Source organism: Asterias rubens, chromosome 1 (assembly GCF_902459465.1).
Source record: "Asterias rubens chromosome 1, eAstRub1.3, whole genome shotgun sequence".
NCBI lineage: Eukaryota > Metazoa > Echinodermata > Asteroidea > Forcipulatida > Asteriidae > Asterias > Asterias rubens.
In genome coordinates, this window is record NC_047062.1 from 12,402,924 (window position 1) to 12,420,225 (window position 17,302).

At 39.1% G+C, this 17,302-nt stretch overlaps 1 protein-coding gene across 5 annotated transcripts; it reads left to right on the top strand.

Moving 5' to 3' along the window:
* The first annotated feature begins 300 nt into the window (after positions 1 to 300).
* On the top strand, positions 301 to 16,221 carry LOC117301338 (fumarate hydratase, mitochondrial-like). 5 transcript variants are annotated; one of them, XM_033785278.1, is made up of 11 exons: positions 375 to 465; positions 817 to 1,017; positions 8,511 to 8,639; positions 9,682 to 9,792; positions 10,646 to 10,822; positions 11,591 to 11,746; positions 12,163 to 12,274; positions 12,698 to 12,778; positions 13,187 to 13,390; positions 14,055 to 14,286; positions 14,698 to 16,221. In XM_033785278.1, exons 2-11 carry the CDS (start codon positions 835 to 837, stop codon positions 14,888 to 14,890), a joined length of 1,578 nt encoding a protein of 525 aa, XP_033641169.1. In that variant the 5' UTR covers positions 375 to 465; positions 817 to 834; the 3' UTR covers positions 14,891 to 16,221. The 5 variants fall into 5 exon arrangements, with proteins under 5 accessions (XP_033641176.1, XP_033641169.1, XP_033641161.1 ...); XM_033785270.1 differs by lacking the exon at positions 817 to 1,017 and adding an exon at positions 4,755 to 5,424 and having other exon boundaries at positions 379 to 465; XM_033785259.1 differs by lacking the exons at positions 375 to 465; positions 817 to 1,017 and adding exons at positions 6,380 to 7,655; positions 7,689 to 7,780.
* Positions 16,222 to 17,302: the final 1,081 nt, after the last annotated feature.

Sequence of the window (17,302 nt, forward strand, 5' to 3'; positions counted from 1 at the left end):
TCTTAAAAAAAATAACTTTTACAACTTATAAATAAATATTTTACCTACTACATGTATTAACTAAACTCTCCACAGTTGATTTTCTGGCAACTAAGCCTAAACAGCCCTTTTCGAAACCGCGGAATCAGCTTAGCCTTCGACTTCGGCTTTATCCACTTGCGATTGAAAAACACAGCGCAAAGACTGAACCTAAAGTCGGAGCCCAAGTTGAAGCCGTGATTTCTAATGTAAAAGGGCCTACAGCAAAAAACGAGAGAGAGTTCGCTCGGATCGCTCGGTGTTTCAATTTGCGCAAGGCTGAAATTTGCGCTCGACGAGACGGCAGGTACCGACCGGTGGTGGAGCTGTTCATGTGCACCTGTACAACAACACCACTAAATGACAACCATCCAAAATATTGTCCGGCGGAAATTATTGGCTTCAGTAGGGTTTGCGACCTCATTTCGTCGGAAAGCAAGCGATATGGTAGGTATTATTAGCGAGGTTTTTTAGCAAGTTTGTTTGTCTAATGTATTCCTCCATGGTAGGAATTTACCATGGACTCGATTTATTTATATGCACACCAACTCTATCAATACAACAGGCATTGCCAGATTTGTGAGTGTTTGAGTGACGAATGAACTTTGAAGTAGGCACATGCTCGACCAGCCCTGCTGGTACTGGCATGTGAGACTTCCTCTTTTCAGCTGATTTCCTCTTTTTTGGTTTTGATTTTCCTCTTTTTTTCTTCACTTTCTGTGTACAAAAGGATAGGATTATCTTCTCCTCTTTTTTTCTTGCCTGGTATTCTCTTTTCCTCTTTTTTTTTCATGGTAGTAACCCACATGCCTGGTGATGGTCAGTGCACTGTCGGGATGCAACGGAGGAGTCCAACCTGGGCTACGGTCAGGCCTACTCCTAGAACTATTTCGGTTACGTCCGGCTATCGTCTCCCGTAACGAAACCGAAGTAGTTCTAGGAGTAGGTCAGGCCATGGTCGCCCATGGGGTCGATCAGCATGATCGATGTGATGTGCAGGTATCATTAATTAATAGAGCTAGTTGCGATAACGTAAACCTCCCGTCGACAGGAGGAGGGCTACGTTATCGCAACTATAGACTATAGAGCATATAAATAGATCATGATATGTATCGACATTATCATGGATTGTGGTGGCTGGTAAAATAAATAATTGTATGGGCTATAAACATCCTCAGTCTAAAAAGAAAACCAGTAGGCCTACAGGCAATACTGGATTCACAGACAACCCCCCCCCCCCCTCAACCGCATCGACCTTATCATCGACTCCCAAAGCCAGTTTATTGCGCAGTTCCAGCATGGCGGAGGAATTCTGGTTGGATACTATCTGACCCTGCAGCTTTTCAGACTTGAGGAGTTTAAAGACCGCTACCATTTCCTCCATTGTTCCTTTTGCTTTGTGCCCCGCCTTGACATACAGTAGCAATGGGCCATATTTTTGACCGCGTGAGGGCGCTCTCAATCACTTCCGGGGGTATATTCATTCATACCCAAAACAGTTATTAAAGATTGGAACACATTACCACCACAGACATCTAATCCATCACGGACAATAAGACTTTTAAAGGAGCCGTTATAATCCACCTCTAAAACAGATTGAAACTACGGCGCAACACTAGTGACAGAACACCTATTAATCTGTGCAGGGCGAATCGCGTATACCCCCGGAAGTGATAAAAGTACTATTTATAGCGCCCTCGCGCGGTCAAAAATAAGGCGCATTGCATCAGACTCTTTATTAGATGTACATGTACATGAAATTAAATCCTTGTTTAGTTCTTGGCATTTTTCATCCCAGCAGGGGATGTAGCTCTGAGAGTATAGCCAAAGGGATATATTCATTGGCTGCCTTTATCAACATGCTACAGTAAGCAGAGTAGAAAGAGTTTTTACTCTTTATAGTAAAAAAAAGAGTATAGTATAGTCCTAGTATAGTCTGCTTTGCAGAAATGCCAGGGTTCTACTGGTTTGTTTTGGGTTGGCCCCACAAGAGCTACATGGACAATCAGGGAAGGGCCATGTTTTGATCCGGGAAACTTGTCAAGGGAGGATGTATCACATATGAGTTTGATTCCCTTGGTAGGAGATAGCAAAAGGCAGATCAGGGTTGGTGCCTGTATTCTAATGTGCAGTGTAGAATATTCAAGGGGATCTTTGTTGGTGTTGGTGACTGCCAGCTGCTCAAAGATGTTCACGAGGAGCTGTTGAAAGCCTGGCTTCAGATGTGGACTTGCCATTAGAATGAAGTGGTCAGCTATAGATACGACGAATGGTAGTGAGCAACCCCCAGGAGAAGTGATTGACTTCAGTAGCCATCTTATGCAGAGAAAGTCACCAATGAAATCAAGAAGAGAAAATGTAGATTTCATCTTTTCGCTCCAGATACAGTCGCCGGCTGGTTGGTTACCAATAATCATCAGGAACATCTGATATCTCTACCGAGCCATTTGATAGGGTTTTTGGCAAGTTTAATTTTGTATGGACTCATGAATGCAGCTTTTCAGGAGGTTCTGCACCCAGTGCTGCAGGGTGCATTTAAGCCTATAATCGCTACACCCATGGGCAGCCTGCTGTACCTTGACCTTACCCAACAATGTAAAGGAGTAGCCTATTCGAGCCATGCATGTTCGTATGGAGATAATTGTGTCCTCTTGTTTTTTGAAGTAATGATCCAAGAAAGGTTTTGTATCCTTCATCCTTCACTTATGACATTATAATATAATTTTCAAAACGGTTTATTTTTACAAAGGCAAACTGTTAAACACCTAGCAAACTATTTTGTTTAACTATTTTCAATAAGGGTGAATAAGTTGGAAACACCTCCCGGTCCCGCATAATATGCAAAAATAAATTGCTGACGTTTCTTTTTGTGTCCCACGAGTTATGTTGGTTTTGAGTAATTTTAGTGACAAAGCCTAAATCACACCTTACATTTTCCCCAGCCTTAATGTATTCGTGAACGCTAAGAATTGTAGAATGAGTTTTGCAAAGCTTTTTTAATTATTATGTTCTGTGGGAATTTTGTGTCACACGCCTAATCCTACCTCCATGCTTAATTATAGCAGACAAGTTTTTAGAAGAAGAACATCATCTACGACCTGACCCCACACGTGGTGTTTACCGCCAACCAAAATACATTGCATCCAACATCCCACATTTTTATGAATGAAAATCACATGGTAAACAGTATACCGGATATGTAATGGAGGAAGGTCCGTGTGTGTACGTCCAGGTCCGTAACGTCTCCACCCCACACCACACACACACAATTACAACGCGGCGCCCTATTCGATACAATAGGGACTTTTCGTTTTCGACGACGGATGGTTCTGCGACGGTAAAGATGTCATTTGGCGTCATCTGCGCATGCGTCGGCTTTGAGGACGGTCGTCCCTCAATTTCTACGACAGTACTTGGGATGAATCTTCGTTGTGCTGAAAACGACAACGTTTAGCTGAACAACCGTCGCAGAACCATCCGTCGTCGAAAACGAAAAGTCCCTAATAATGTGCTACTAGCGCCCTGCTGCATGTTGTTCGTGTCCACATCATCGAGTCGCAGTTGCATTGGTGATTTTCTTTACGTAAGCTTTATCAATTCGTCAAGAAAATGTAAGTGTCCTAAAATGTTTTCACATGGTGTGTTACTTTATTTTTAAAAGAAGCATATTGAATCAAAAATGTTGGGTCTTTCCGATTGCTAACTAGTTAGTAGTTGTACCTCGATTTTACAACTTTTCATGACGACTAGGAAGGCATGCACGGTGTCCTTACTCAACTGGAGTCTCAAGCACGGACGCTATTTGAACACTTCCCAGTCTCGGGTCCCACACATGTTGCGTCTAGCATGACAGTCTTTATATCTCTTTTTTTTTGGTTGGGGGGGGGGGCGACACATTGTTATTTTGATCTATGTTTTGTTCGAATTTTGCTTCAATCTTTTACGAAATGATCATGAAATTGCCGTTGAAATTGTCCGGTCTGTGGTGTGGCGATTGCTATGGACTTCTCCATTTTATGCAGGGGTAGCTTGAAAGAGGTTTTGATGATAATAATGAAAACGGTGTTTGTATCAGTTTTAACGCGTTTTGATGAACGTGTAAAAAATTAATATCGACTAATTCGTTAAAATAATGAGATAAAACAAACTATTTTTTGTGGAGTTAGTCAATGATTTTCCCCATAGATACAATGAACTATCGCCTGTTTTAGCAATGGATATGTCCAATATGACTTTGGTGTGGGTTATACTATAGGCCCCACCTGCCAAGCAATTTGAGATGGAGCACGGTTTGATCATGGTTTGATGTGTGAAAAACAAATATCTATGCATACCTTACTCATTGCTCTATGCTTAAAACATTTATTGCTAAATTTATCTTTGATTTGTCCACTTTTCTTACATTGTGATTTAGGCCTTTTAATGTGATTGTAAATGGAGGAACATGGGTCTATGTCCAGGTCCAAACCTGCCCAAGGACCAACCCCAACTTTTTCAACAAAATTGTGGGTACATGGCTTGAGGTACAAAAATCACCCTGCTTGGAATTGAAGCCTTGATAAACACAGTAACAATAAATGATTAAACAAAATTCTCAAAAAAAAACTTTGCTTCCCTCCCATCCCAACCTCTTTGAAAATGTCAATAGAGAAAACATCAATACCAGTATTAAAGTTTGTGTATGTAATTATTCCTTGTTCTATTTTTAAATTTGTTTCCACTTGTCTCTTTTCTAGATAATTGCAAGTTTATCTGCAAAGTTTTATTGGCATCATCATGGCTCCACCCCCATTTCGATTGGAGATTTGTGGCAGTGATCGAATTGCCCAGAGGAAAAAAAAAAAAATTTCAGTTGTAACTCAACCAGCACAAGAGTTTGGATCCAAAAAAGATAATCCAACAGTACGTAAAGGGAAACAAACAAGTTATCGACAAAAGCTGAGAGAGAAAAACCCAGATAAATATGAAAGAATCAAGGAAACGGACAGAATTCGCATCCGTCTCTATAGACTTGAGATGACCGAAGATGACCGACTGCGCAGCAATCATCTCTCCGCCATAAGACAAAAGCGTTACAGACTAAATAAGAAGGCAAAAGAGGAAGCACTCAAAAAAGAAGGAATAAAAGTTGAGAAGGGAAATAAACGTAAAATAAGACGAGGACAAGGAAAAGCAGAGGCACTGAAGAAAAGAGACGCAGAGAGAAAGCGTAGATACAGACACGGTCTAACGCAAGAGAAACTCGAGGAGATTAACAGAAAACGGAGACAGGCATATGCTGAAAGATTTGGAAATGAACAGCAAGAGCATCTAGAGAGGAAGAGAGAGAAACTGCGGGGAGAGTTTGAGAGGGGGAGACTGCGTATGGAGCATCAATATGCTGCTACTGTTCCAAAGAGCATTCTAGTAATAAATTTTAAACCATTTTGAAATCTGAACCTTTTTGATTTGTCACACATTTTGACCCCCTATTTATACCGACACACCTTTTTGCATGGTTACAGTGTTAGACATGAAGAAAATCTTAAGAACAGAATAAGAGGGGACCAGTCGCCCTTTGACTTGATGCCCCTTTTGCAGGTTTCCATAAAATAATAATAATATGAAGCATTTATATAGCGCTCTATGGAGAACAGAGCGCTTTACATGAGACTATGACAACAAAAGAAAAACAAACAAACTAGGATTGGTGGGGGAAAAAAAATGTCTTGAGGAGGCTTTTGAATACAGGCAACGAGATCGCCTCTCCTAGACTTGAGCGCATGTGATGAGTGGATTGACCACAGGCCTAATTAAACTGCATCATTGTTTTGGCACATGTAGATCAGGGGTGCTGAGGCAGCAAGGCATCATGCAAGAAAATAAAATGGGGCGGCAAGACTGGTTCCCCCATGGGTGATATAGGTAATGTGGGTTGTCGGTTGAGTGGCGAGAAAATGGGGTTAATCCAGAACAAATTTGACAAAACAGTCCGTTTTCGTCAATCGAGTCGAGTCTTAATAATTATTTACTCCTGTAAATATAAGTAGACAGCACGGTTTCACATCATAGTGTAAACATCGGTTGGACGTAGTATGTTCCCCATAGGGCCAATCTGTAGACTTGTGAAACCTCTCTACACAGCCTTGTCGTTTGATATGTGGAACATGTGTCACTTAACTGTGTCATTCTTTAATTTTGTTCAACCCTATAAACCAAATCCTTTAAAAGTTAACCTATAATTTATAAGTTTCCATGGTATTTTTACTAATTTATAAATTATATATTGTTCCAAGCTTTGTATTATTTATTGTTGTAATAGATTAGAATTCAAACGGAAACGTCAAAATGATAAGGATTTTAGATAGAACACTACATTTTTTACTCCGCTATGCATCCAATATTTGCATCGGAAAGGACTGTACTGTCCAATAGGGTATAAAACAATAATTATTTTGTAGGTTTTTTCACCTTCGCTCCCAAATTAATCGATCCCGTATGTCGGTTACTGTGCATTGCATGCTCGTGTCGTAGCGCAGGAAAAAGGTTGTCGGTAAACATGGCGCTGCCATTGAGTAGCGTGAAAATTGAATGCACGTCATTTGATCTCGTTTCAAGCGACGATTTACAGGATTTCGTTGATTTAGCAGACGCCTCTAATACTAAGAAGCAGATTAAATACGCCCTGACTAGATTGGAGAGTTATGCAGTCTTCTCAGAAACAACACTTGATGCAGTTTCAGCTTTAGCAAAGCGTGACCTGGACGAGTTTCTGTGCAGATTCTACGCCAGCTTGAGAAAACACGATGGAGAATTGTACACCAAATCATCGATGCAAGGAATTCGATACGGTCTTCAGAGACATTTTCAAGCCCTCCGCAAGTGGAATATTTGCAACATTGAAAGCTTTCCCCAGAGTAATATTTTTTTCAAGACCATGCTTGTTAAGCTTGACCGTGAGGGGAAAGGAAAAATTAAGCACAAGAGCCCAATATCGGCTGCTGATATGGACAGAATACTGGCCTCCGATGATTTGGACACGAGTACTCCAACCGGATTGCAAAACAAAGTGTTCATTGATATCATGATGAACTTCTGCAATCAAGGCCGTGAGCACATGCGTGAAATGAAGCCAAGTGATTTCATAATTTCCAGAGATGAAGATGGCGTTCGTTATGTAACAAAGCGTGAACACAATGTGACCAGAAACAATCAGGAAAATGATAATGAAATGTCCAGTGGTTTCATGGATGAGTTTCCAGGCAGTAACACATGTCCAGTATCATCGTTTGAGATGTATCTGTCAAAGTTACACCCAAAGTGTCCTGATACTTTGTGGCAAAGACCTCTACCAGTTAGACCCGAGAGTGGTCCCTGGTACTCCTGCGTCCCAGTTGGAATTCACACTCTTGGCAACAAGATCAAAACAATATCAACCAAAGCTGGCTGCAGTAGAGTCTACACTAATCACTGCCTAGGCCTGAGAGCAACCAGCGTACTTGATGGTACAGGATTTGCAAACCGCAATATCAGGGCAAAATGTGATGACAGAAGAAGGCAAATGAGTGCTGCACTTGCATCTCAGACTTTAAACCGGCAGCAGGAATCACCACAGCAAGAGGTCCCTTCTGATGATGACATTTTGTGTCTACAACAACATGAGGATAGAACCAGTAACTTGGGTTTCCAACAACACGTTCACATTGACCGACTCGTGACACCCTTTCCAAAGAAACGCTCCTCTTCATCTTGTGAATTAATGGAACAGTCGAGACTTCACACTGTGATTATTGAATTATTATATTTTGGTATATTTCACCAAAATCCATCCCTTAATTCTGTATTTTACTCTTAAATATTTGTATGAACTCGAGAATAAGATTAATCCTAGTGTTTCGTGAATTCGGCAGCAGACATGCGTGAGGGTTCAAATCAAAGCTTGCAGCGAAAATCTACATTAAAGACAAAACAGTTAAGTTGTTACTTAAGTTGTTACTTGACCAGAATTATTTGTACTACTTTAAAAGACAAGAATCCAAATGAGAAGAGATTATGCGATTTAACCAAGAGTATACACAATAGTAGGAACAAAAGTTAGTGCATGTAGGAACCGACTAAAGAGTACATGTAAGAGAATATTTGTGATACATGGTTTAAAAAATAATAAAATTGGCAGACTCAAAAAGAGTCCAAGTCAACATTTGAATATATTTTTTTGGTAAATAAAGTTATAATTGCACAGCGATGGTGATATTGTATAAAATCAAAACACAAGACCACTGTACGTGTCCTGTGGGGTTTTTACTGGGGTTTTACTGGCCCTACAGTAAAATCATTGGGCTGGGACCTGCAGTCCAGTGTTAATTTCAAGATCTTGGGTTGTGACAAAAAAAAATTTGGGTTAGTTAAAGTTAACGATTTGTTTTACTTTTTGTTCACAACATTTTTAATATCCCATCAATTAACATTAACAGTTTCAGCATTTTTATTATTATAATTGTTTTTCTTTTCAGGCGAAAAAATTCAGGACGGAATCGGACACTTTTGGTGACCTGGAAGTGCCGACTGACAAGTACTATGGTGCCAACACAGCACGCTCCTTCAAGAACTTTGATATTGGTGGTGAGCGAGAAAAAATGCCAGTGAGTGAAAGATACTTTTGTGTTACACATTTAGTGTACATTATATTTATAAGAAGCACAGTCAAGTAAAACATATCACTCTTGATTTAATTATTCCTATAAAGAAAATAATAACCGTAATCTGTCAACAAAATATTCCTTGGATTTTAGAGGGTAGTTTTTTTTTTCAGGCATGACGGTTTAAAATGGCATGTATTTGGAACCAAGTCTTTTAACAAGATTACATGCAAGAAAAAAAGGTAGAGGTGGTCCTCAAACCTAGTCCGATCTTAACTCAAAGGTAACTTATCATTTAAAAGTGTGCGATAAAGTGGAACTGGAATGAATGGCAGGTTACACTTCACAACAACAATTATCTTGGTTTTATTTGTGTACAACCTTTTACACCAGACTGTAGAAAGCACTGTAAACTCGGTACTGTCCTCGGTGGGGATTCAACACCTGCTGTGAATTTTTAATTTTTTTTGACAAGACTCTAGAAAGAACGGAGAATACAATGCTTACCTCACATTAGTGGAAAGGCAAAACACAAACAATTACATGTGAGGCCATTTTTTCTCCCCGATGCAATCATTACATCTATTCAATCATTAAGGTACCAGGGGTGGATTTCACAAAGGTAGTCCTAACTTACCTAGGCATAGCTAAGAGATAGGACTGGTCCTAAGTTAGGACCAGTAACTCGTCCTAACTTAGGACTGGTCCTATCTCTTAGCATTGCCTAGGACTAGTCCTAAGTTAGGACTACCCTTGTGCAGTCCGCCCCTGCTTGGTATACAGGATTCAAACTGACGTCTTGTCGCTGGGCATGCTTGGTGGTCTAGTGGTAAGACATCTGCTCTGGAATAGCAGGTGTTATGGGTACAAATTCACTAGAGTGAAATTTTGCTCTCTTCTCTCTCCTCAGTGGAAAGCACCTACTACACGGTGCTTATCGCACAATGCTATAACATAAGGGTGTGACATCTATAAAAAAAATTGTGTTTTGTTCCTTCACAGAGACACGTGTAGATTAGTTGGTAATTTTATTTTGACCTTGTAGGTACCACTGATTCGAGCGTTTGGTGTACTCAAGGGTGCTGCTGCCCAGGTAAATAAAGAGTATGGTCTCAGTCAAGAGAAGGCCGACTACATTGTCAAGGCTGCTAAAGAGGTACGTGTAAAATTATTACTAATAATATTATAGGCACTGGACAACTACTCAAAATAATTGTTGGCATAAAAACTTACTGGTTAATGAGCAATGGAGAGCTGTTGACATTATAAAACGGCTCCCTCTGAAGTATTATAGTTTTTGTGATTGAGGTAATTTCCCACTCAAATAATAAAATATTTCAGCTGAGGCCTTTTATTATGCATCTGAAAGCAAACAAGGTGTGCAACAAGGGTGTTTTTTCTTTCTTGAATTGAGCCCAAATTTTCACAGGTTGTTTTATTTTATGTTGGGATACACCAAGTTAGAATACTGGTCTTTTACTAGTACCAAATGTGTTTAGTGCCTTTAAATGTCCTATACAATACAGCACTGTATGCATCAACAGGTACTCAAGGTACTTTGACAAACGGCAATATTGTAAGATAGGTTCAGAATTAAGGGCAGTGGACACTATTGGTAATTACTCAAAATAATTTTTAGCATAAAACCTCACTTGGTAACCAGTAATGGGGAGCGGTTGATATAGTATAAAACATGGTGAGAAACTGCTCCTCTGAAGTAATTTTCACAAATTTGATGAGACCTCAGAATTAGATTTTGAGGTCTCGAAATAAAGCATCTGAAAGCAAACAACTTTGTGTGACAAGGGTGTCTTTTCTTTCATAGTTATCTCGCAACTTCGAAGTTCATTTGAGCTCAAATTTTGACAGGGTTGTTATTTTGTGCATATGTTGAGATACACCAACTGAGAAGACTGGTCTATGACAATTACCTATAGTGTCCAATGTCTTTAAGCTCACCACTATTGCAGGTTAAACTAAATTATTTCTTTCTCATAAATTACTTGCAGCTTGAGGATGGGAAGTTGGATGACCACTTCCCCCTGGTGATCTGGCAAACTGGGTCGGGCACTCAGACTAACATGAATGTGAACGAAGTGTTGAGTAACCGCTCTATTGAGATGATGGGAGGCGTGATGGGCAGTAAATCTCCGATACACCCCAACGATGATGTCAATAAGAGCCAAGTAAGTTGTGGTGTGTTTCAGGCTTGATATTCTTCCAACTTTAGTCTCATTTCCTATTTTTATGAGACCTCAGGAAACAAACGGACTTCTTTATGTGAGTGTAAGTAGGTCAAACCTTAGGGGCCATTTGCTGCCCCTAGACATTTTGGTACAAGCAGCTTGTAGCTGCTATAGTCTTTACAGGATAAAATAGCCTTAAAGGCACTGGACACTATTGGTAATCACTCAAAATAATTGTTAGCGTAAAACCTTACTGGCTGTTGATAGTACAAAACATTGTGAGAAATGGCTCCCTCTGCAGTACCCTAGTTTTTAACATTTGAGAAAAAAGTAATTTCTCACTTGAATTTGAATTAGTTTTTGAGAAAGAAATTATTGTCCATGAATTTGATTTTGATGCCTCAGAATTATATTTTGGGGTTTCGAAATCAAGCATCTGAAAGCACACAACTTGTGTGACAAAGGTGTTTTTTCTTCCATTTTTCGCTCACAACTTGGACGACCAATTGAGCTCAAATTTTCACAGTTTTGATATTTTATGCATATGATGAGATACAATAAGTAAGAGGACCGGTCTTAGACAGTTACAAAGAGTGTCTTTAAAGGCCTTTTCAAGTTTACACTATGTGTGTGCATGAAGGTTTACCCTTAAAACTCCTGCTTTCTTTCCCTGAGATAAAGCGGGAGCACTTCTGTAGTAGAAATGGGTACGGTAACATAAAATGATTCCTGGTGATAAATTTATTGATTTGTTTGATTCTTACGCAGAGCTCCAATGATACATTTCCCACTGCCATGCATATATCTGTTGCCATGGAGATTCACCGATGCTTGTTACCAGGACTACAGCTTCTTCATGATGCCCTCTTAAGGAAAGAAGAGGAATTTAAAGACATTGTTAAGATTGGAAGAACCCATACTCAGGTAAGAGTCAATGCGAATTGTTTTGATTGGTAGAACCATTTACTCAGGTAGGGTCACATAGTGACCATCAGTGTTTCAAATATGACTAGGCCCATCTTACTACTTTGAGTGACTACCTCACTTATTCTTCTCCAATATCCTCACCACGCTGTGAAGATCTTCCATATAGTAAATTCAAATCTAAAACCATTTGTTTTGTGCTGTTTATTAATTGTTTTCCCAAAGCCTCTGTGTTTCAGGAATTCACAACTATGATGTAGACTGCTTGAATTGTGGCTACATTCTTAAATTGAATGTTTAAATTCTTGCTCAGGGATACACTGGGGAAACACTGGGGAAACACTGGGGACAATCCAACCATGCTATTTAGCAGAATCACTACATTTTGACTTTTGAATTGTGTTTGTTTTTTACAGGATGCTACTCCAATGACTCTTGGGCAAGAATTTGGTGGATATCGGACTCAACTGGCTAATGGGGTGGAAAGAGTCAGGGACACTCTGCCGAGGTTATACCAGCTAGCTGCAGGTACCTGAAACAGATTCACATTAGTGGCTAAATGCAATGAATGCATTTACGACCCAACTACTTTACCTCTCACATGCCACCTCTACCTTTATACCTGAATATCTCCATTATACCACCATTCTGTTGCATCCATGTACGGTGTAGACTTATGGAAGCTTTGTTTGAGAAAATGTGAAAAGTGATTATTTTTGCACTGACGGAACAGTTTATTGTGAAACATTTCTAAGCCAGAGAATCAGAGATGGGGATAACATTTCACAAAAATGAAACCAACAGGATATTTTTCACCCTTATTCTAAAACATCTCAAATTAGATTCATATAATCTTAATTTTGCTCTTTCTCTTCATTTGACCTTCCACAGAAACTTGGGAAAACTATTAATAGTAGTATTTGAATAAATCTTGTGTTTTTTTTGCTACAGGTGGGACAGCCGTAGGAACTGGTCTAAATACTCGTATTGGTTTTGCAGAAAAAGTGGCCGCAACAATCAAGAAGCATACAGGTATATTGTTTTGTTTCATCAAATAATACTAGTGTTTATGTATGCGAGTCATTAATTTTTAAGTTTTTAATTATCCCCACTTATCATTGGTTGAACTGTCTGTGTGTGCTACATTGCAATATTTCACATCAGACCATGACCTTTTCTTTGACTTTTTTATGTGAATGGAAGTACATTAACTTTGCGGCCACTATTTGTATTTTTGTACGAGCCATTTGTGACTGCTATGGTCGCTAAAGGGTTGATGAATTACCTCTGTCTTTGTCTTTACATCTGTGCCATTTTTATTACAATTACCAGCTGTAAAATTTTCACAGAGGTAGTTGCTCAGATGACTTCTCAGATGGCTGAATTCAAGTCGCTGTTTTTACAGCAGCATTTCATTACCCTGATCGATTCACCCCCTAGGTATTCCCTTCGTGACCGCACCCAACAAGTTTGAAGCCCTCGCAGCACGAGATGCCCTGGTGGAAGTACATGGCGCCCTCAATGTAGTGGCGTGCAGCATCATGAAGGTGGCTAACGACATTCGATTCCTTGGGTCAGGGCCGAGGTGTGGACTGGGTGAAATCCGTCTTCCAGAGAATGAGCCCGGTAGCAGTATAATGCCAGGTCAGTTATAGCCCTAGAAGTGCAACTACAAGGCATTGGACACTATTGGTAATTTTTTGAAACTAATTATAAAGCATAATTACTTACTTGGTAACAAGATATGGAGAGCTGTTGATAGTATTCAACATTGTTAGAAACGGCTCCTTTTAAAGTAATGCAATTTTTGAGAAAGGGGTAATTTCTCACTCACATATTAAAAGACCTCGGGCCTGAATCCTTTTATTAGGCATCTGTATGCAACAAGGGTGTTTTTTCCTTTCGTTATTCTCTTGCAACTTTGATGACTAGTGTATTTGTTGGGAAACACCAAGTGAGATTACTTGTATGTGACAATGCCTTTATCAAACAGCCATTCAAATCTGATAAGAATTTGCAAATAAAAGGTTAAGAAACAGTGATCGCAATCAAGGCATACACAAACCTAAAATGTTCTTCCAAATTGTCTTTTTACTTTGACCTACACAAAGTCATTTTAATGTCACACGGTGTTCTGTTACCAATACAACACTGTCATTACACAGTCTTGCCCATGAGCAAGAATTATCAACGCTCTGTTCTTTCTTTGTATGATATGTAATTTTAAGAAAGCTTCCCTATGTTGTGTGATGCGTGATGCACAGCTTAAAATTGACCTTATTTGACTGGTTCCAATCCTTATACACAGGTAAAGTAAACCCAACTCAGTGTGAGGCCATCACCATGGTTGCTGCTCAGGTCATGGGGAATCAGACGGCGGTTACCGTCGGTGGAAGCAATGGTCATTTTGAGCTCAACGTGTTTATGCCGATGATCGTTTCCAACGTGCTACGCTCGGTCCGTCTTCTTGGTGATGCCTGTACCTCTTTCAGTATGAAATGTGTTTCAGGAATTGTGGCAAACACAGACACAATAGGAAGGTGCGTTGTTGGTTTTACTTCAGAACTTTATCATTTACAGTTTAGTGTTCAGAGTCTCAGCGAAGAAAACCTTGAAAGGCAGCAAACCATTTGGGAAGCAGTTAAACAAGCCCATGGGAGAGCTACCAACTCTCCCTGACTCTGTAGAAAGTTCCATGAAAATGAACCCATCTTTCCATGTTCTGACTAAACAAGTTTGAAAAATCTCCCTGATTACAGAAACATTGTGCTTGTTATTTTGAAATTAATTCTAGATATCTCCCTAATTTTGTTGTTCAAAATCTCCCTGATTTTTGCACAAAATCTCCCCCGTTGCAAGATACAAATGTTGTCAGCTCTGTGGCTTGCCAAATACAAAACAATTTTCAGACAACTCTTTTACAACTTTTGTTTTTCTATTCTTGTTCCCAGATATCTGAATGAGTCCTTGATGTTGGTGACATCATTAAATCAACATATAGGGTATGATAAAGCAGCAAAGATTGCTAAATACGCACACGCTAACAGCACAACGCTGAAAGAGGCAGCATTGAAGCTTGGTTTCTTAACTGAAGAAGAATTCACTCAGTGGGTGCGACCAGAACTAATGCTCGGACCGAAATAGTTTAGGGAAATAGTTTAATTCCATTCATCATTGCTTTAAAATGCGTATGCCTTTTACCCTTTGCATCATCATCACATGAGGGTACTACATGTACCCTTCATGCTCACAAGGCTTGGAGTCAAACAGCCTGGTGTTTGATTTCTTAGGACCGTTCCTGACTTAAGGATTTTCTCAAGATTTCATGTGCCCTTCGACTATTCTGGAATGAAGCAGTCCCCAAAGAAAGACAGAAATAGTCTGCATTGTATCCAAACCATAGTTTTGGTTTCCAATGTAATTTGTAATTAGTTGTAACATCTGAGATGCTTTGGATCTAGAATAAGAAGAACCCAGGGCTGCAAACCATTTTCAAAGAATTTAAGTATTAGGCAAATCTCATGTGGTAGACATGTAAATACCACATCGCCTAAAGTGTGCACTACACATTTTTATTAAGAAACCGGGACATTGACTCCCAAAATGGCGCAACCAAGATTGTTGTGATGATGTTGTCAGGTGAATTGGGTGAAAAGGCTGTGAATAAGTCCTGTGCATTCTCAACTATTTTGGGGACTCTTGTGTCCTCACAATAAAGGAATTACACAGGATTGGTAGAATAAAAAACATCATTGTTTAATTTTGAACATTGTGTGCGACTATTTGTCAGCTCTACCAATCATGTATAACACCTTTAACACCCCCATTGTGCATAGATTACAGAACCCATTTGATGATCCAAAAATAAATTGGGTTCCCGCCGTCTCTGTTTTTCTTGATAGTAACTGCAAGTGAAAAATAGTGTCTCGCTTTTTGGCCAAAGTTACAAGAAAATGGTTCCAGTTGATGGTTTCAAAGACTGTCTCGAAATACCTCATGGATCTGATGTGATGGAATGGTTGGACTTTACAGGGAGTTGTTATAAATATAGTTAGTGCAAATATTTGCTTACTGGTAAATAGAATTGTAATTTTTGGGGCCTAGGTGAAGGAGTGCACTTCTGAAATTTTACTTGTTGTTTAAAAGGTCATGGTCAATGGCAAACCACCATATTTTGTTTTACCTTCGCGTTCTTAAAGTATACGAATTTACCCATGGGCCCTATTTCATAGAGCTGCCTCATAGATACCAGAATAAGAGTATGTACCATCCAAATACATGTCACCTTTGACTGGTATCCTGCTCATTAATGCTTAGCAGAAAATAGCCAAGCTATATTTTTCGATTGAAGCAGCTCGATGAAATTTGACCCAGGTCTTAATGCTATAAGCTATTTCGGAATATCTCGCATTGGTTTTGTTTGTTTTTATGTGAAACATAAGTAGGCAATAAAAATGACTTTAAATTACTGCCAATTGAAGTATGAAACAACTATTTTTTAAAATTATGCGTCCTTTCTTGTAGTGAGGTTTGCGGAGACACCATGTACATATTTATTTTGTCTGTGAGATGCGGTGGTTCTCCCCAGAACCACTGTAGCTCACATAAAAAGAGTTTCTGTTCATGGTGTCTCTGCAAACCTCACTATTGTATTCCCACATTGCAAAGTACAATTAATTTCTCTTTTTCTTGTGTGTTAATCTTTAAAAACATTTTTTGGGGCTGTACAAAGAAAATGAGTGGGATTCGAACCTCTTACCTGTTAAAAACAATAACGCATGTTAGCTGCTCAGCTTAATCTTGACAAGCAAAAGACAGATAAACAAAATGTTTTTTATTGTTTTAGATAAACTTCTACTCATCAAATTTACAGGTTTTTAAAATCCGTTCAAGTCCTCTGTATTTTCTGATGAATTTGTGAATTGGAAAAGCAATAGTGTTTTATATGATTTTGATTGTATCCAACTATTTTCCCTCAATTGGGACCCAATTTCATAGGGGATAAATACAAAATAGCTAAGCAAAACAAAATTATTGTTAACAGAGTAAGGTACCAGCTAAAATACTATGGCATATTTCGAAAGGCTGGTATTCTGCTTTTTGTTTTGCTAAGCAGACATCTAAAAAGCTCCATGAAAATGGACCCTGTTAATAATTGGAAAAGAATGGTTCAATCTACAGAATAAATTATAAAACAACCGAGGGAAGGTGGGGGTTTAGCAGTGATTAAATCAAAAATATCATAACATACGATGGTTAAATATTATGAAATATAAAACAGGAAAATATTTGTTTATATTCACCTTTTCAAGGAATTTCCTTGTATACACCCCTGCCCCCGCCCACAACCCCTTCCATATTATAGTTTAGGGCGTTGTACATTATCATTATATTACCCGCCCTTTTGTTCAAAAGGTAGAAAGATAAAACAAAGAACGTATCATACGATAATTAACTAGTATAAAGTGTAAAGAAAAAGAACTATTCCGTTAACCCTTTAAAATTGCCAGCTACCCATCCATCCCACTTTGTATACCCTTCCCCATTTTAATAACA